This window comes from Xenopus laevis, chromosome 2S (genome assembly GCF_017654675.1).
Source record: "Xenopus laevis strain J_2021 chromosome 2S, Xenopus_laevis_v10.1, whole genome shotgun sequence".
Lineage (NCBI taxonomy): Eukaryota > Metazoa > Chordata > Amphibia > Anura > Pipidae > Xenopus > Xenopus laevis.
In genome coordinates, this window is record NC_054374.1 from 96,499,584 (window position 1) to 96,513,131 (window position 13,548).

The following is a 13,548-nucleotide window of genomic DNA, read 5'->3' on the forward strand; positions in this document are numbered from 1 at the left end:
GTAAAAGAAACCTTTTGTTTCCCCCCTCCCGGCACTGTGAATTACTAAAATAAAACAGATCAGTGCAGCGGAACTCCCGGGCACCATCTTTGGCCGCTACGTATACTCTTCTAAGCTCAACGGAGTTTTGAGCATGTGCAGCTGAGGCCGATTCCTGACTTTGCCCAACTGCGCATGCTCCACCAGGCTTTGTGTCGGCATTGAATTAAAAGTAACATCTATCATGCTAGCTGGAAAAGCAGTTATGGAAAATATAGAAAGGGACAAATCTCTGTAAGACAGGATTCTTCCTTACAAAAAGTAGACCATAGACCTTGGCAAAAACATGAACCTGGTATAACATATCACTTAGAATTCAATTTAGTAATCCTAATGTGATAAATAGGGGTTCTCTTTCTTTTGTATATTTCACCCACAGTACCAGTTATTCCTACTCTTTTTGGGAAGGGTATCGTTGTGAAAAATCATACTTTAAGGTAAAAGATTGGTGCATATTTTCTGTTATAAGATATTTCTTTGTACAACAAGTGACAGAAGATATTGGTCATTTAAAGGAGAACTAAACCTTAAAAATGAATATAACTACAAATGCCATGTTTTATATACTGAACTTATTGCATTAGTCTAAAGTTTCAGCTTGTCAATAGCAGAAATGATCCAGGACTTCAAACTTGTCACAGGGAGTCACCATCTTGGAAAGTGTCTGCGACACTCACATGCTCAGTGGGCTCTGAGCAGCTGTTGAGAAGCTAAGCTTATGGGTTGTCGCAAATTATCAAGCAGAAAATGAGGTTGGCCTGTACTAAGTCAATGCTACAAGATTAATTTCTGATGCTAGTTGCACTGATGTCTGTGCTGCAATGTAGTAACTATCTGTATTAATTACTAATCAGCCTTATATTGTGACATTTAAATTCTTTGTGTACTGTTTACTTTGAGTGGGTCCCTAAGCTCAGTAAGTGACACAGCACAGAGCATGTGCTGTGAATCAGCAGAAAAGAAGATGGGAAGCTACTGGGGCATCTTTGGAGACACAGATCCTTATTGATAAAGGGTTGTGGTTGCCTTGGGCTGTTACAGGAACCCAAAACACAATGTACAAAGTTTCTAGCCTACTCCTTTAGTTAACATTTACTTCTCCTTTTAATGGTTGTGAAGCTTTGGTTAACACATGTGAGGGGCTTGTAAAATGTGCAAGAAACTTCTTTATTCACATATTTAACAATGTTTTGCTGCAAGCAAAGTCAATGTTTGGGCTAATATCTGAGTATCTAGAGATACTTCACATATGAAAAAGTATCTGCTTTGATCTGATAAGTCTACCAACTGACTTTTAGTTTCAGCCTTGTGTTTCATATGAATATACACTTGTTTTTTTTGTTTTTTTTCTTTTGGCTTTTCTTATTCCATTCCATTTACAAGCCATGACTTGTAGTCCTCATATATGACATTGTTATGAAAGCATATAAATACCCTCAGTGGTCAGGTCTACTACAGTGTGGTTAAATGCTCCCTAGGCCAGTTATACAATAAACTAGCTGTGGCACAGTCTGTGGACTAACAAAGTTTGGAAAATCTTGGACATTATACCTGTTATGTAACAAAAGGCACTAAGTTTGTCCTGGAGCAGTAACTCGTAGCAACCAATAAGATGTCTGCTTAGATGACCAGTAAATGCTACCTGCTCAGTGGTTGCTATGGGTTACTGCACCTGAGCAAACTTATTGTATTTTATTACATGAACCAGTATTATGGTTAGGGATGCATGGAATGGTGCTGTAACTTGCCTCCTATGTCTTTGTTATACATATTTGCATTAGATCAGTTGTATTAGATCACTTACCTGTACTTCATTTGTATTCTGTACCCAGTTGGACTTAATTCCATTCTCATATTGAATTTCTGAACTTAGATATATTTTTTTTTAATTAGTTATATGAGAGTTTATAAAAATTATTCAAAATTAGACAAAAGTGCAAAGTATGGTAGCTGCCTGTGGGCACTAAGGCCTTTGACTTTCCCATTAAACCTACTTTACCTAGAGAAACAGTTTGGGATTCTTTTCTTACCTTTTGCTAGGAAATAAACATTTAATTTTATTACATCTAGCCTTAGAATTATCAGAATTGTTTTTCAGGCCATTTCACAATATTATTCCTTTAAAATGTTTATGCCAATTACAAATGTATTTCATTATGCATGGGTACACTTAAGGATATCCTACATATAGGTTGTCAAAGGATACAAAGAAAAGCCGAGCTTTGGCCAATAGAACCCCCATAGGCTTGCGTGCTTATATCATGGTTATAATTGTGTTTGCAATATCTTTACATCGTTATTTTTTTATCAGTATAGGTAATGATTATTTTTGCTATTATCTTCCTCTTTTGTAATATAGATAATGATTTAAAACAAGTGATTTTAATTTCAAGAAAACCACTGTTGGGAATAATTTATATGTCTTGATACACTAAGTACATTTTGTGAAGCTAAGCAATGTGCTAGCAGGGTCATAGCATTTGCAGCTGTCTTTTGTGTTTAAATTGTGTCCTTTAGAGTTTTTCATATATGCAGTGCTGTAAAAAGGCTCCATTGCAAAAAATATCACTTTGCCTGTTGCAAAAAATTTACTGAGGTCCTAACCTAAAACATGCATGCCGTATTTTTACACACTTAATGATTTGTGTATTAGTTTATATTACAGCTGGTTCCTGGTTATATAAACTATTATTTGTAAATAATCAGTAGGACATTTGTGTCCACAAAGTTCTATAAGAGGCTGTTTATTAAATGAGACATATAAGATAAGTGGAATCCCTTCTAATCTTGTAGACAATAATGAGGATTAAACCTGAGATGATCATTACACAGGTAGTGTGGACCCATGAAAAAAGACTAACAGTATTTAATTTATAATCTGCTACAATATCTATGAATATATAGGAATTTCATGGGAATTTTCTTTTTTTCAAAACCCATCAGTTTATAGTGCTGTTCCAGCAGAATTCTGCACTGGAATCCATTTATCAAAAGAGCAAACAGATTTTTTTTATATTTAATATTGAAATCTGACATGTGGCTAGACATATTGTCAGTTTCCCAGCTGCCCCCAGACTTGTGCTGCACTGCAAGTTGGAGTGATATGCCCCCCCCTCAGCAGCCTAACAACAGAACAGCGGGAAGGTAATCAGATAGCAGCTCCCTGACACAAGATAACAACTGCCTGGTAGATCTAAGAATAGCATTCAATAGTAAAATCCAGGTCCCACTGCGACACATTCAGTTACATTGAGCGGGAGACACAGCAGCCTGCCAAAAAACAGTTCCATCCTAAAGTGCTGGCTCTTTCTGAAAGCACATGACCAGGCAAAATTAGATGGCGCCTACACCAATATTACAACTAAAAAAATGCACTTGCTGCTTCAGGAATTACAATTTATATCGTAGAGTGAATTTAGAAATAAAAACTACATCATAAAAATCATGACCCCTTAGTTGGTAACAGAAATAACCATATTCAGGACTCCATGGACAAAATATGTGAGGTAAAACTGGAGACTGATGAGACAATGATGTCCTATGATGTTATATCCCTAATTACTTGCATACACACATCTGAGGCGAACAACTTTACATTGTCATTCTTCTGTTATTGAGTCTTGTTTTTTCTTTCACACAGCTACTCTCCAGCAACGAGTTCAAGAGCTGGAAAGGGACAATGCTGAATTTCTTCGGACAAAGCAATTACTTGAGCAGGAATTTAACCAGAAAAGGGCAAAATTTAAAGAGTTGTATCTGTCAAAGGAAGGTAAGATTCTACTTTTCTGAGAATTTTTGTATACTCTCTGAGATAAACGCAGGATTAACAAAAACCTGTAAACTATTTTTAAATCATCACTATTTAAGGGCACAATTAGAAAAATGAAACCAACCCAAGGAAAAATGTATTAATCTTGGATATTCATTATCTGTTTCACTTCATCATAGCCTAAATCACCCTCTTGAAAGGGGAACTAATGCCTGACAAATGATTAGACTATAAATCATTTACCTTATATTTTCAGCCTAAAGTTATTGTACCACATGGCAATGAATATTCATACCCCAAAAAGATGCCCCAAGGTCATAGCTATCTTTTTCTGCTTAGGCACAGCACATGCTTAGTCTGCTTTCCGTCAGTCAGTTTAGAGATCGACACACACTATACCTATGTTTGGTAGGTAAGAATATTTCTATGAAATGTATCTTTTAATTCAGACAGGCAATGGGCAAATTAGTGAACCATTCCTAGTCTTGTTGCATCTTGCAGTTTGATGGACAAGTTTGGGTTTCCAGATGCCAGGAGAATTCTACCTGCCTGAATGAGTAATACTGGATGTGTGCTACAGAAAGTATATTAGTCTTGGGTTTTTGATGCATTGTGCAGGGTTCTCTAGTTCCATCGAAAGAAGACATTAACGCTATAGAGTGAAATGATAACACTTTTTTTCAGTTAAGTTGTTTTCAGATAGTTCACCAGAAATAAATACTTTTTCTAATTACTTTCTATATTCTATTTGTGACCTAATATTGAAGTTTCAATTTCCACTTTCTTAATTCTTTCAAAAGCAGTTGGGGGGGGGGTCACCGGCGGTAACCTTTCTTAATTATTTTAAATTGATATATTAGTTGATACATTACTTATGTTTGGCCCAGCTGAACAGGATCCCTGAGTTACATTAAAGGCAGCTGTTAGAACAATAATTGCTAATATTCCAAAGATAATGCTGAGAAATGTATCGATTGTAACACTTCAGAATTTGCACCTGGATTACTGAGCTGCAAGACTGAAACACCAGAGACACGAACATTAAACTTCAATTTTGGAAAAATGTTAAAAAAATAAAAGATGCAACGCAGTGGAAAATAGTCTTTATTTCTGGTGAGCAATCTGAAAACAACTGTCACGTGTGGTTTCCCAAACCCAGAACATAAGCCAAGGTTCTGGTCATAGATCAAGCTTCTGCCTATAACAGCCGCCTTTTGCTTCAAGAGGAGCCCTCTGCTACTCGGATGCTGGCAGGTCATAAAGTAAGAGAACGAGGACAAGAGTTCTGAGCAGGCAAGGGAACCGTAACGTATAACAGGAGGAACGGGAGCAAATCGTATTCGAGGAACAAGCTGTGGGGCAAAACCAGACGGTGCAGTACGGAATCGGGAAGCAGAAGCATAGTCAAGGACACAGGCCGGGGTCAAACCAATCCGTAAATGCAGTACAAAGTCAGGATCCAGAAGAGTAGTCAAATACGGCAAAGGTCAGTTCAGGCAGCAATACAGGATTAGTCAAGAACATAAAGTGGGAACGGACTAGAAGTGCACCCAGAACTATCAGAAATAAATCTACGTAGGGCAATGAGTAATTGTCTGCTGCCTCTTAAATCATTGGAATTTAATGCCGACAATGACGTCACCCGCAGAGCGCATAATTGAAAAACACGCATGGGTGCAAGCATCGTACTTGGAAGTTGCACACATCGGCATAAAGAAGACGAGGTAAAGGCTGTGAGCAGCCCCGCCACCCCACTAGACCACCAGGTAACGTAACAACAACTAAACTGAGAAAAGTATTTGGAAGGTGAAGAACAAGTTCATACTTATCTACTAATTTGTCACATTTCCTCTTCATTATAAAATGATGAAAATCCCTTTTCCATAAGAATTACTGTTGTCTCGTATGTCTGTAATGTTTTGTCGTTCTTGTTATTTATTTTATTATTAGGACCTCTTTACTTCTTATATAGGTTGTTTGTTTTTTGTATCTAATCTGTATGTTCAATATGTCCATGCATTTATTGTACAGCATTCCAGAAAATAAATACATAGTAATAATGATGATAATAATAGACTTGGGTTATTTCCTTTCTCAGTTATTGTATTTCTGTGCTGTTTTGTCTTTAGCCACCACCTTTTTTGCAAAGCTTTGTCCTTGCAACTATAACTTTAAATCTACCAAAATATTACGTCCTTGTTGTCATCCTCGTTAGTTGACCCCTTTTGGGGTGGGTAACAGTAGGCTTGATTTGCCCCTATTTTTGCACAATTTGCCTTACAGTGAACTGGTAGAAATAGTTTTATGGCCTTTTCTAGTCTGGTTAGCAACAATGACTGTTATTCAGAGGTCCTCAGAAACCATGACACACTACCACAGACCTTTGTTGTAAAGATCAGATTTGGACAATGCAAACCCATATTTCTGTTCTATAAATAAGACCGAGCCTTGCTCACACCTGATTATCATGCCATTGACTGAAGCATCTGACTCTCATTTCCCCTTCATATGAACTGAGAATCCTAGAGGTTCACATACTTTTGCCACCCCCAAAACTTTGGATCATTTCCCCCAACAAATAAATGAACAAGCATTATGTTTTTTACAGATTTGCTTAATTTAGTTTTCATTATTTAGTTTTGCATCAAAAACATATTTTTGTATAAATAAATTCAGCCAATGGAGAGACCTAGTACCCCAGTTTCTTATGTAATTTATGTAGGTCATCTACGGTTGAATACACATTAGCTCAATGACATGATCAAGGTCACTTAGATTTGTGTTTTGTGAGATTATAATTCTAAATATTTTATCTCCTTCATCTAAAATGTGTTTGTTTGTTTTTTTCCTGGAGAGTGACCTGACAGGTTTTTCCAGATGATTCTATACGGCTGCAACGGTTGTAATGTTATTGCATATTTAACAGCTTTGCATTGCTATTTTTTTTAAACGTATTCTGTGCTTTACTGATTAGAATTGTGAGAGATTTTATAATTGCTCATAATGTATTGTTTGATTACCGTATTGTTTGCTGTTGCAGGTCCTCTCACTACATAATATTGTTTAAGTAGTTGCTTCACTTGTTATGATTTGTAATAATTTAGGGATTTGTAATAATTAAATCATTTTAAATAGGAAACTATTTAGTAGATATATTTACTACGTATTATTAGTGTGTGGGGTCAATTTGGCCTTTTGGTGAAAGGTTTAAATAAAGAAGTATAAGGTTTAAATTATAGATGATTGTCTTGCATAAATGCATTACATAATAATATTAATAGAAATCAAATAACTATGATTGTTTTGCATAAATGCATTACATAATAACATATTAATAGAAACCAAATAACTATGATCTGTATTTAATTACTCCTATGGATGGTCATCCCAGGTGCAGACCCAGCAAGGTATGGCAACAATATTAGTTTCTTGTCCCTGAAGGCAAAGAGCTAGGCTGATCTGGTGTTTGTACTTTCTAGCACTTAAGTGGTTTACGGTGGCTTTAAATTCACAGATATTTGTGATCGATCAAATCCTGCTATGATCTGAACTTGGTTGGCCAATCAGGGTGATCGTCAAAAAACAGGCTTACCAATTACCTGATTTGTCAAGTGTACAGTTGTGTTCAGAATAATAGCAGTGTGTTTAAAAAAAGTGAAAAAAAAGCTCAAAATCCTTATAAAAGCTTTTATTTCCATACACATAAATGTATTGGGAACACTTCACATTCTATTCCAAATCAAAACATGAAGAAAAATGTATGAAATTTGTGTTATTCCTTTACAGAATTCGAAGAAAAGGGAATATTCGGCTGTTCCAAAATACAGCCTATTGAAAGGATTCACTGTATGAACTTTGAATAGTTGTATAACCACTGTTTCTGAGAACTGCTGCCCATCTGTGTTGCATGTCCACCAACTGGCACCTTCCACAATTCTTCTGCATTTCTTGGTTTTGCTTCACAACCAGGATTTTTGATGTCACCCTGCAAGTTTTCTGTTGAATTAAGGTCTAGGGATTGGACTGGCAACGCCATAACATCAATCTTGTTTACTAGTGTGTTTGGGCGCCGTTGTCTTGTTGAAACACCCATTTTAAGGGCATTTCCTCTTGAGCATAAGGCAACATGACCTCTTCAAGTATTTTGATGTATTGAAACTGATCCATGATCCCTGGTATGTGATAAATAGGCCCAACACCATAGTATGAGAAACATCCCCATATCATGATGCTTGCACCACAATGCTTCACTGTCATCACAGTGTAATGGCATGAATTCAGTGTTTGGGGGTCGTCTGAGAAACTGTCTGCGAACCCTGGATCCAAAAGAACACTTGCTTTCATCAGCCCACAAAATGTTGTGCCATTTCTCTTTAGGCCAGTCAATGTGTTTTTTGGCAAATTGTAACTTCTTCAGCACGTCTTTTTTTTCAACAATGGGACTTTGTGGGGGCTTCTTGCCAATAGCTTGGCTTCACATAGGCGTGTTCTAATTATAACCGTACTCACAGGTAACGTTAGACCTTCTTTGATCTTCCTGGAGCTGATCATTGGCTGAGTCTTTACCATTCAAAATAGAAGAATAGCCAAAATGGCAGTTTTCCATTTTCTTCCATGTCTTTCAGATTTTGGTTGACATTTTAAAGTCTTTGAAATTAGTTTAGCTGGGCAGTTTTTTTGTTTTCCCCTCAACTTTTGAATCAAAGTACACTGTTCTTCTGAAAAATATCTGGAACAAGCCATTTTACTCAGATTTTAGAGAGAAATTCACTATAACCAGTATGTACAACATTCACTGCCTTCCTTCCTTAAAGGAGAAGGAAAGCTACGGAGGCATTTTATTGCCAATAGATTAGCTGCAATAGTGCAAGCTAGAATGCTATATTTATTCTGTAGAATGTTTTACCATACCTGAGTAAAAAGCTCTAGAAACTCTCTGTTTGTTTAGAATAGGAGCTGCAGTATTAATGTGGTGTGACATCACTTCCTGCCTGAGTCTCTCCCTGCTCTGGGCTCAGATTACAGTAGAGAAGGGAGGGGTGGGGGGAGAGGAGCAAACTGAGCATGCTCTTGCCCAGGGCAATGAGGTTTAAGCTGAAGGCAGGAAGTCTGATACAGAAGCCCATGTGTACACAATAGAAGGAAAGAAATGCAATGTTTCTTTTGACAGGGGACTCAGAGCAACATTACTTTGGGGGTTTACTGGTATATTTAGATGGACCTTTCTGATAAGGCTTACTTAGTTTTAACCTTTCCTTCTCCTTTAAATAAGGTCCTTAATTAACACCTATTTTTTTCACAGAGTGAATGACCTCACTCATTGAACTCCACACTGCTATTATTTGGAACAAGCTATTATTATTTGGATGAAGCCTCGATTAATGAATCAATTACACAGAATCAGCAGCATGCATGTCATGTTGTGTTTGTTGGTTTTCTATAACTCTACTACACTTACTAGTAAAGTATTTGCCATGTAGAAATATATAATATAATTTCTACCAAAAACAGTGATTGATCAGGTTAGTGATGTTGGGCTGCTATTATTCTGAACTCAACTATATGTGGTTATCGCCTCCCAAGAAATGTAAGGTTCACACTTTCTGACTTATTGGATAAGTGAATATTGGCCATACATGTATAGTGCTAGTGCCAACCATTCCATGTTTCAGTAAAGTTAACAGTCATGTTGAAACTTACACATTAAAGGACCAACTCAAAATGTTAACATTTGTATAATTGTTCTGTTCCTTGCTATGACCCCTCAGCATAGTTCCTGGCAACCTCTGATCACTCCAGCCTCCATAATTCATTGCTACTTACATAATCTCTTGTATTGGGGTCATGTGGTTTTATACTTCCCAACCCTTTTAATTTATATGAGCAGTGTTGCAGGAGATGGATGACGTGCCGTATATGAGCTTAAGCATGTCTGTATTAGCAGCAATAGAGAAATATAATTGTAATGAAATGCAGCATGTAACCCATCATGTTTACTTATGGCGATAGCTGCAGGGAAAATTCAAATAATACATGCTTCTCATGCATCTAGTGCCATTTCATAGTTACAGGAATAGAACCACTGCTTGTTTATAATGGCCAAGAGGCTTATTTCATGTTATTTATTCCATATAGTTCAGCAACACCCTTCTATGACAACACATATTCAGTAGCAGGATTAGGGAAATAGATTTATAGACACTATGCCAGTCATATTACTTATATCTAACCTTTAGATTCCACATACCTGGCATAGCCTGTTCTGATGTTTGTTCAGTTAATCACTTATGCTGCAAGGTTAAATCATTCTGATATTCCTAATATGATGCAACCCTATTCAATATTTCTGTACTTTAGGGAAAAACCATGTGGCTGCTAAAGAGGCTGTGTCTAGCATTATTTCACATGGCTGCCCTAGCTAAATTTCTTTTAGATGTGTTTGGCTTTTATTTTTCTTTACCATGACTTTTTCAGAGGATCTGAAACATCAGCAAGCCGTCATACAAGTAGCACAAGAAGAGATTGTCCAGCTGAACATAAAGCTATCACAAGCGCAAGCAGAAATGGAGAACATTAAGGCTGTAGCTACTGTATCTGAGAACACCAAGCAGGAAGCCATAGATGAAGTGAAAAAGCAGTGGCAGGAAGAAGTTGCTTCACATCAAGCTATAATGAAAGGTACGTTTATGGCAAAATTGGCTATAATCTAAATGATCTGTTTGGTTTTCCTTCATATTCCTGTGCACTCTCTCCATAAAGATGTTTTAACTGGCACAAAAGTATGATTCCATGTATAATAGATCATGTTTGGGCAACTCTCCAGCTCTCTCTTTAACCAGTAGCTGTAACATGCATTCTAATTTGTGGAAGACTAACTTGCAATTTTACTAAACATTTCCATCTAATTCTGTGCTCTAGCTTAATGACTAAATCATTTTAAAGCTAGTAAATGTGCTAATACCCTAAGGGAGTGCATTAAATGTTGGATTCTAAGTAGTTCTTACATTTAAAATAAGTTAAAGGGATCCTGTCATCGGAAAACATGTTTTTTTCAAAAAGCATCAGTCTCTTATCTTCGGGGCAACAATCTCCCCAAACTGCCTTCCCCCTTGACTCACAAGAAATCTTTGGGCGACTTCGGAAAATGAAGCCCCACGTGTGCCCTCCCGCTGGCGATTTTTCATTCTAGCTGGCAGGAAGGCAGTGTCTGGAAAGCTTTTTTTAAAGTACCAAAACTTTGCTTGATAGACATGCAATAGGAATAACCAATACAGATGATTGGATAGGGTATGTACAAAATATAAAGTAAAAGAGCAAATACAAATCAGTTTTTTTTTCTGGTTACTTAGCTTTTCTAGCATTTTATCATATGTGTCGCTCATTGCACTACTATCCATGTCCATTAGTCGAAAGAAAGAATGTGTAACATAACATGACCAATAAAAATATTGTACAGTATTATACAGTCTTTGAACAAATAACTTCCATAATCCACTGCCACTTGTTCCCCCAAGTAAGGGTGATGAATTTTGAGAGCCATGGACCTATAAATTAATTTAAGGGCCTCATTCCATTTAAAAGCTACGTAGACTTTACTTGCATTTTATGCAGATATAACTGCCATAAATTTTCCAAGCTGCTTTCCAGGCATAATCTAAGAGGCAGATTAAACAATTTTAGAGGTCAATGGGAAAAAGTGATAGTTATAAATAAATAAATAAATCTCATAAAAATATGCATATGACTTTTTCTCTTACTCAACTGCAGATTTTTTTATTCACTAGCTTTTAGTTGCTAAGTTTTTTCTGACTTAATTTGGCAGAAATTTAGGGGGGTATTTACTAAAACTCAACTTTATCTTGCTTTATTTAAAAAAAAAAAAAATTGACCAAACTCACAAACCTAAATCCCCTTAATTTACCAATAAAAGTTCTCAAAAAAAAATTGGTGCAACAAAATACATTGCCAATTCGAATCATGCAAATTTTTAAAAACTGTGTCTCTTAAAATGCAAATTTATCAACGTATTTGCCCAGAAAACCCGAATTTATCAGATTAATGAACGAGAACCAGCATAAATAGCCCAAAACTATTAAGAATCCTGAAGATAAAAAACATGTTTCAATTGTTAAAGGAACCCACCTGACTTGTACATTATTGCAACAGGTTTTAGCTGGAGTGTTTTCGGGTTCAAATTTTAGCAGTTTAGGAGAATAATAAATCTGGAAAAATTCAAGTTTATATTTTCCTCTAAAAATTTAAATTTTTTCCCTTTCAAAACTCAACCAGAAAAATTTAAGGTTTAATAACTTAGCCCCTTAGTGTTTATCCCGAATGTCACCATATTTAATATTTAGTTTAGACTTTTAGGAGTAAGTAGGATAGTAAATGGGCATTCACATCCACACCGTTTGGGAACCACTGTTCTAAATAAAAACACTGGTAAACAAAACTTTCACAATGCATAAGATAGAATTTCACAATACATAGACATAATGATCACAACTTGTTAATGTTACCTTTCTTTACAATGTTTGTCCACTTAGAAACTGTGCGTGAATATGAACTTCAGTTCCACCACAGGCTTGAACAGGAGCGAGCTCAATGGGGTCAGTACCGAGAGTCTGTAGAGAGAGAGATTGCTGAGCTAAGGAGGAGGCTTTCTGAAGGTCAGCAGGAGGAAAATCTGGAGAGTGATATGAAAAAGGTATGCAGAGGATTTCTTATGAAAGCTTGGGCACCCATCATGCAAAAATTGTCTCCCCTGCTGGAGGTGCGGACTAATAGCCCACACTCTGAAATCAGAGCTCCCTCATATGCCGGCACCGTAGAACTTGCTAAGAGGGATTTTCTTACAAAATATTCTTTCCCCCAGCTGTGTGGGGGCTCTGTTAACTTGCAGCCCCAACAGAGGAAACCTTTTTTGGATGATGGGTACCTTTTCACTGAAAACTGCAGATATTGTCATAATTACATGTTTGTTTCTCAAAAGAATTTGTGTGCATGAGGGAATGTGTTCCTTGTAAAGACCAAACAGGGAGTAGTTTCTGTTTCCCCGTTTGTTCTGTTTAGCCTCACTTCCCAAGCTGTTTAGCCTCCTTTCCCAGGAGATGTTGCCACTCTGTACTCTTCACTTTAGTATAGGAACCAATCAGTAGCTAGGCTGAGCTTATACGGAACTGAAGCCTGTCTTTGCTTGCTTGTGTGAATGCAGAGTTGTGATTGACTATCCCTCGCCTACTGTGCTTCTGGTAGGGACTGTAGGACACCCCTATTCCTCATTTGAAACACGAACAAGGACCATAGCAAATCTATAGGAAGCTCCAAAAAGGGGACAAATGTGTAGCCCAAAGTGAAACAAGCTCCAAAAAATTGCCTACAAATTCATTGTTGCCTACGAGACTAGGAGGTTTTTTTTATGATTTATACACAGCCACTATAGAGCTTATGTGGCCCTAGTTACTTTAACCTTTTGCTTACTTTGGATTTCATATGCCTGTCTATATAATCCTGTTGGTTGGGAGAGTATTGAAAGACCACATTTAGTTGTGTGGTGGCTATTATGGCCTAGAGTTCTGCACGGGTCTTGTGGGACAGACCCGTGCTCAACCCAGACATGGAATCCTGCATGCACCTGCCACTCCACTATGTTTCCTACACAGACCCGCTGTTCATTGTACCCAGGAATCCATTGTGCTCCCAGAAATTACACTTGATTTATAAAATCAGTGGGTGAGATT

General features: G+C 37.0%; 1 protein-coding gene across 2 annotated transcripts in view; it reads left to right on the top strand.

Annotated features, from left to right (window-relative positions):
* The window catches only part of rabep1.S (rabaptin, RAB GTPase binding effector protein 1 S homeolog), a 34,944-nt gene that overhangs the window by 1,890 nt on the left and 19,506 nt on the right, over positions 1 to 13,548 (top strand). For both annotated transcript variants that reach the window (XM_041584141.1, XM_018249723.2), the window contains exons 2-4: positions 3,680 to 3,808; positions 10,283 to 10,486; positions 12,355 to 12,515. In XM_041584141.1, the coding sequence (XP_041440075.1) occupies positions 3,680 to 3,808; positions 10,283 to 10,486; positions 12,355 to 12,515 (494 nt within the window). The remainder of the gene's footprint in view (positions 1 to 3,679; positions 3,809 to 10,282; positions 10,487 to 12,354; positions 12,516 to 13,548) is intronic.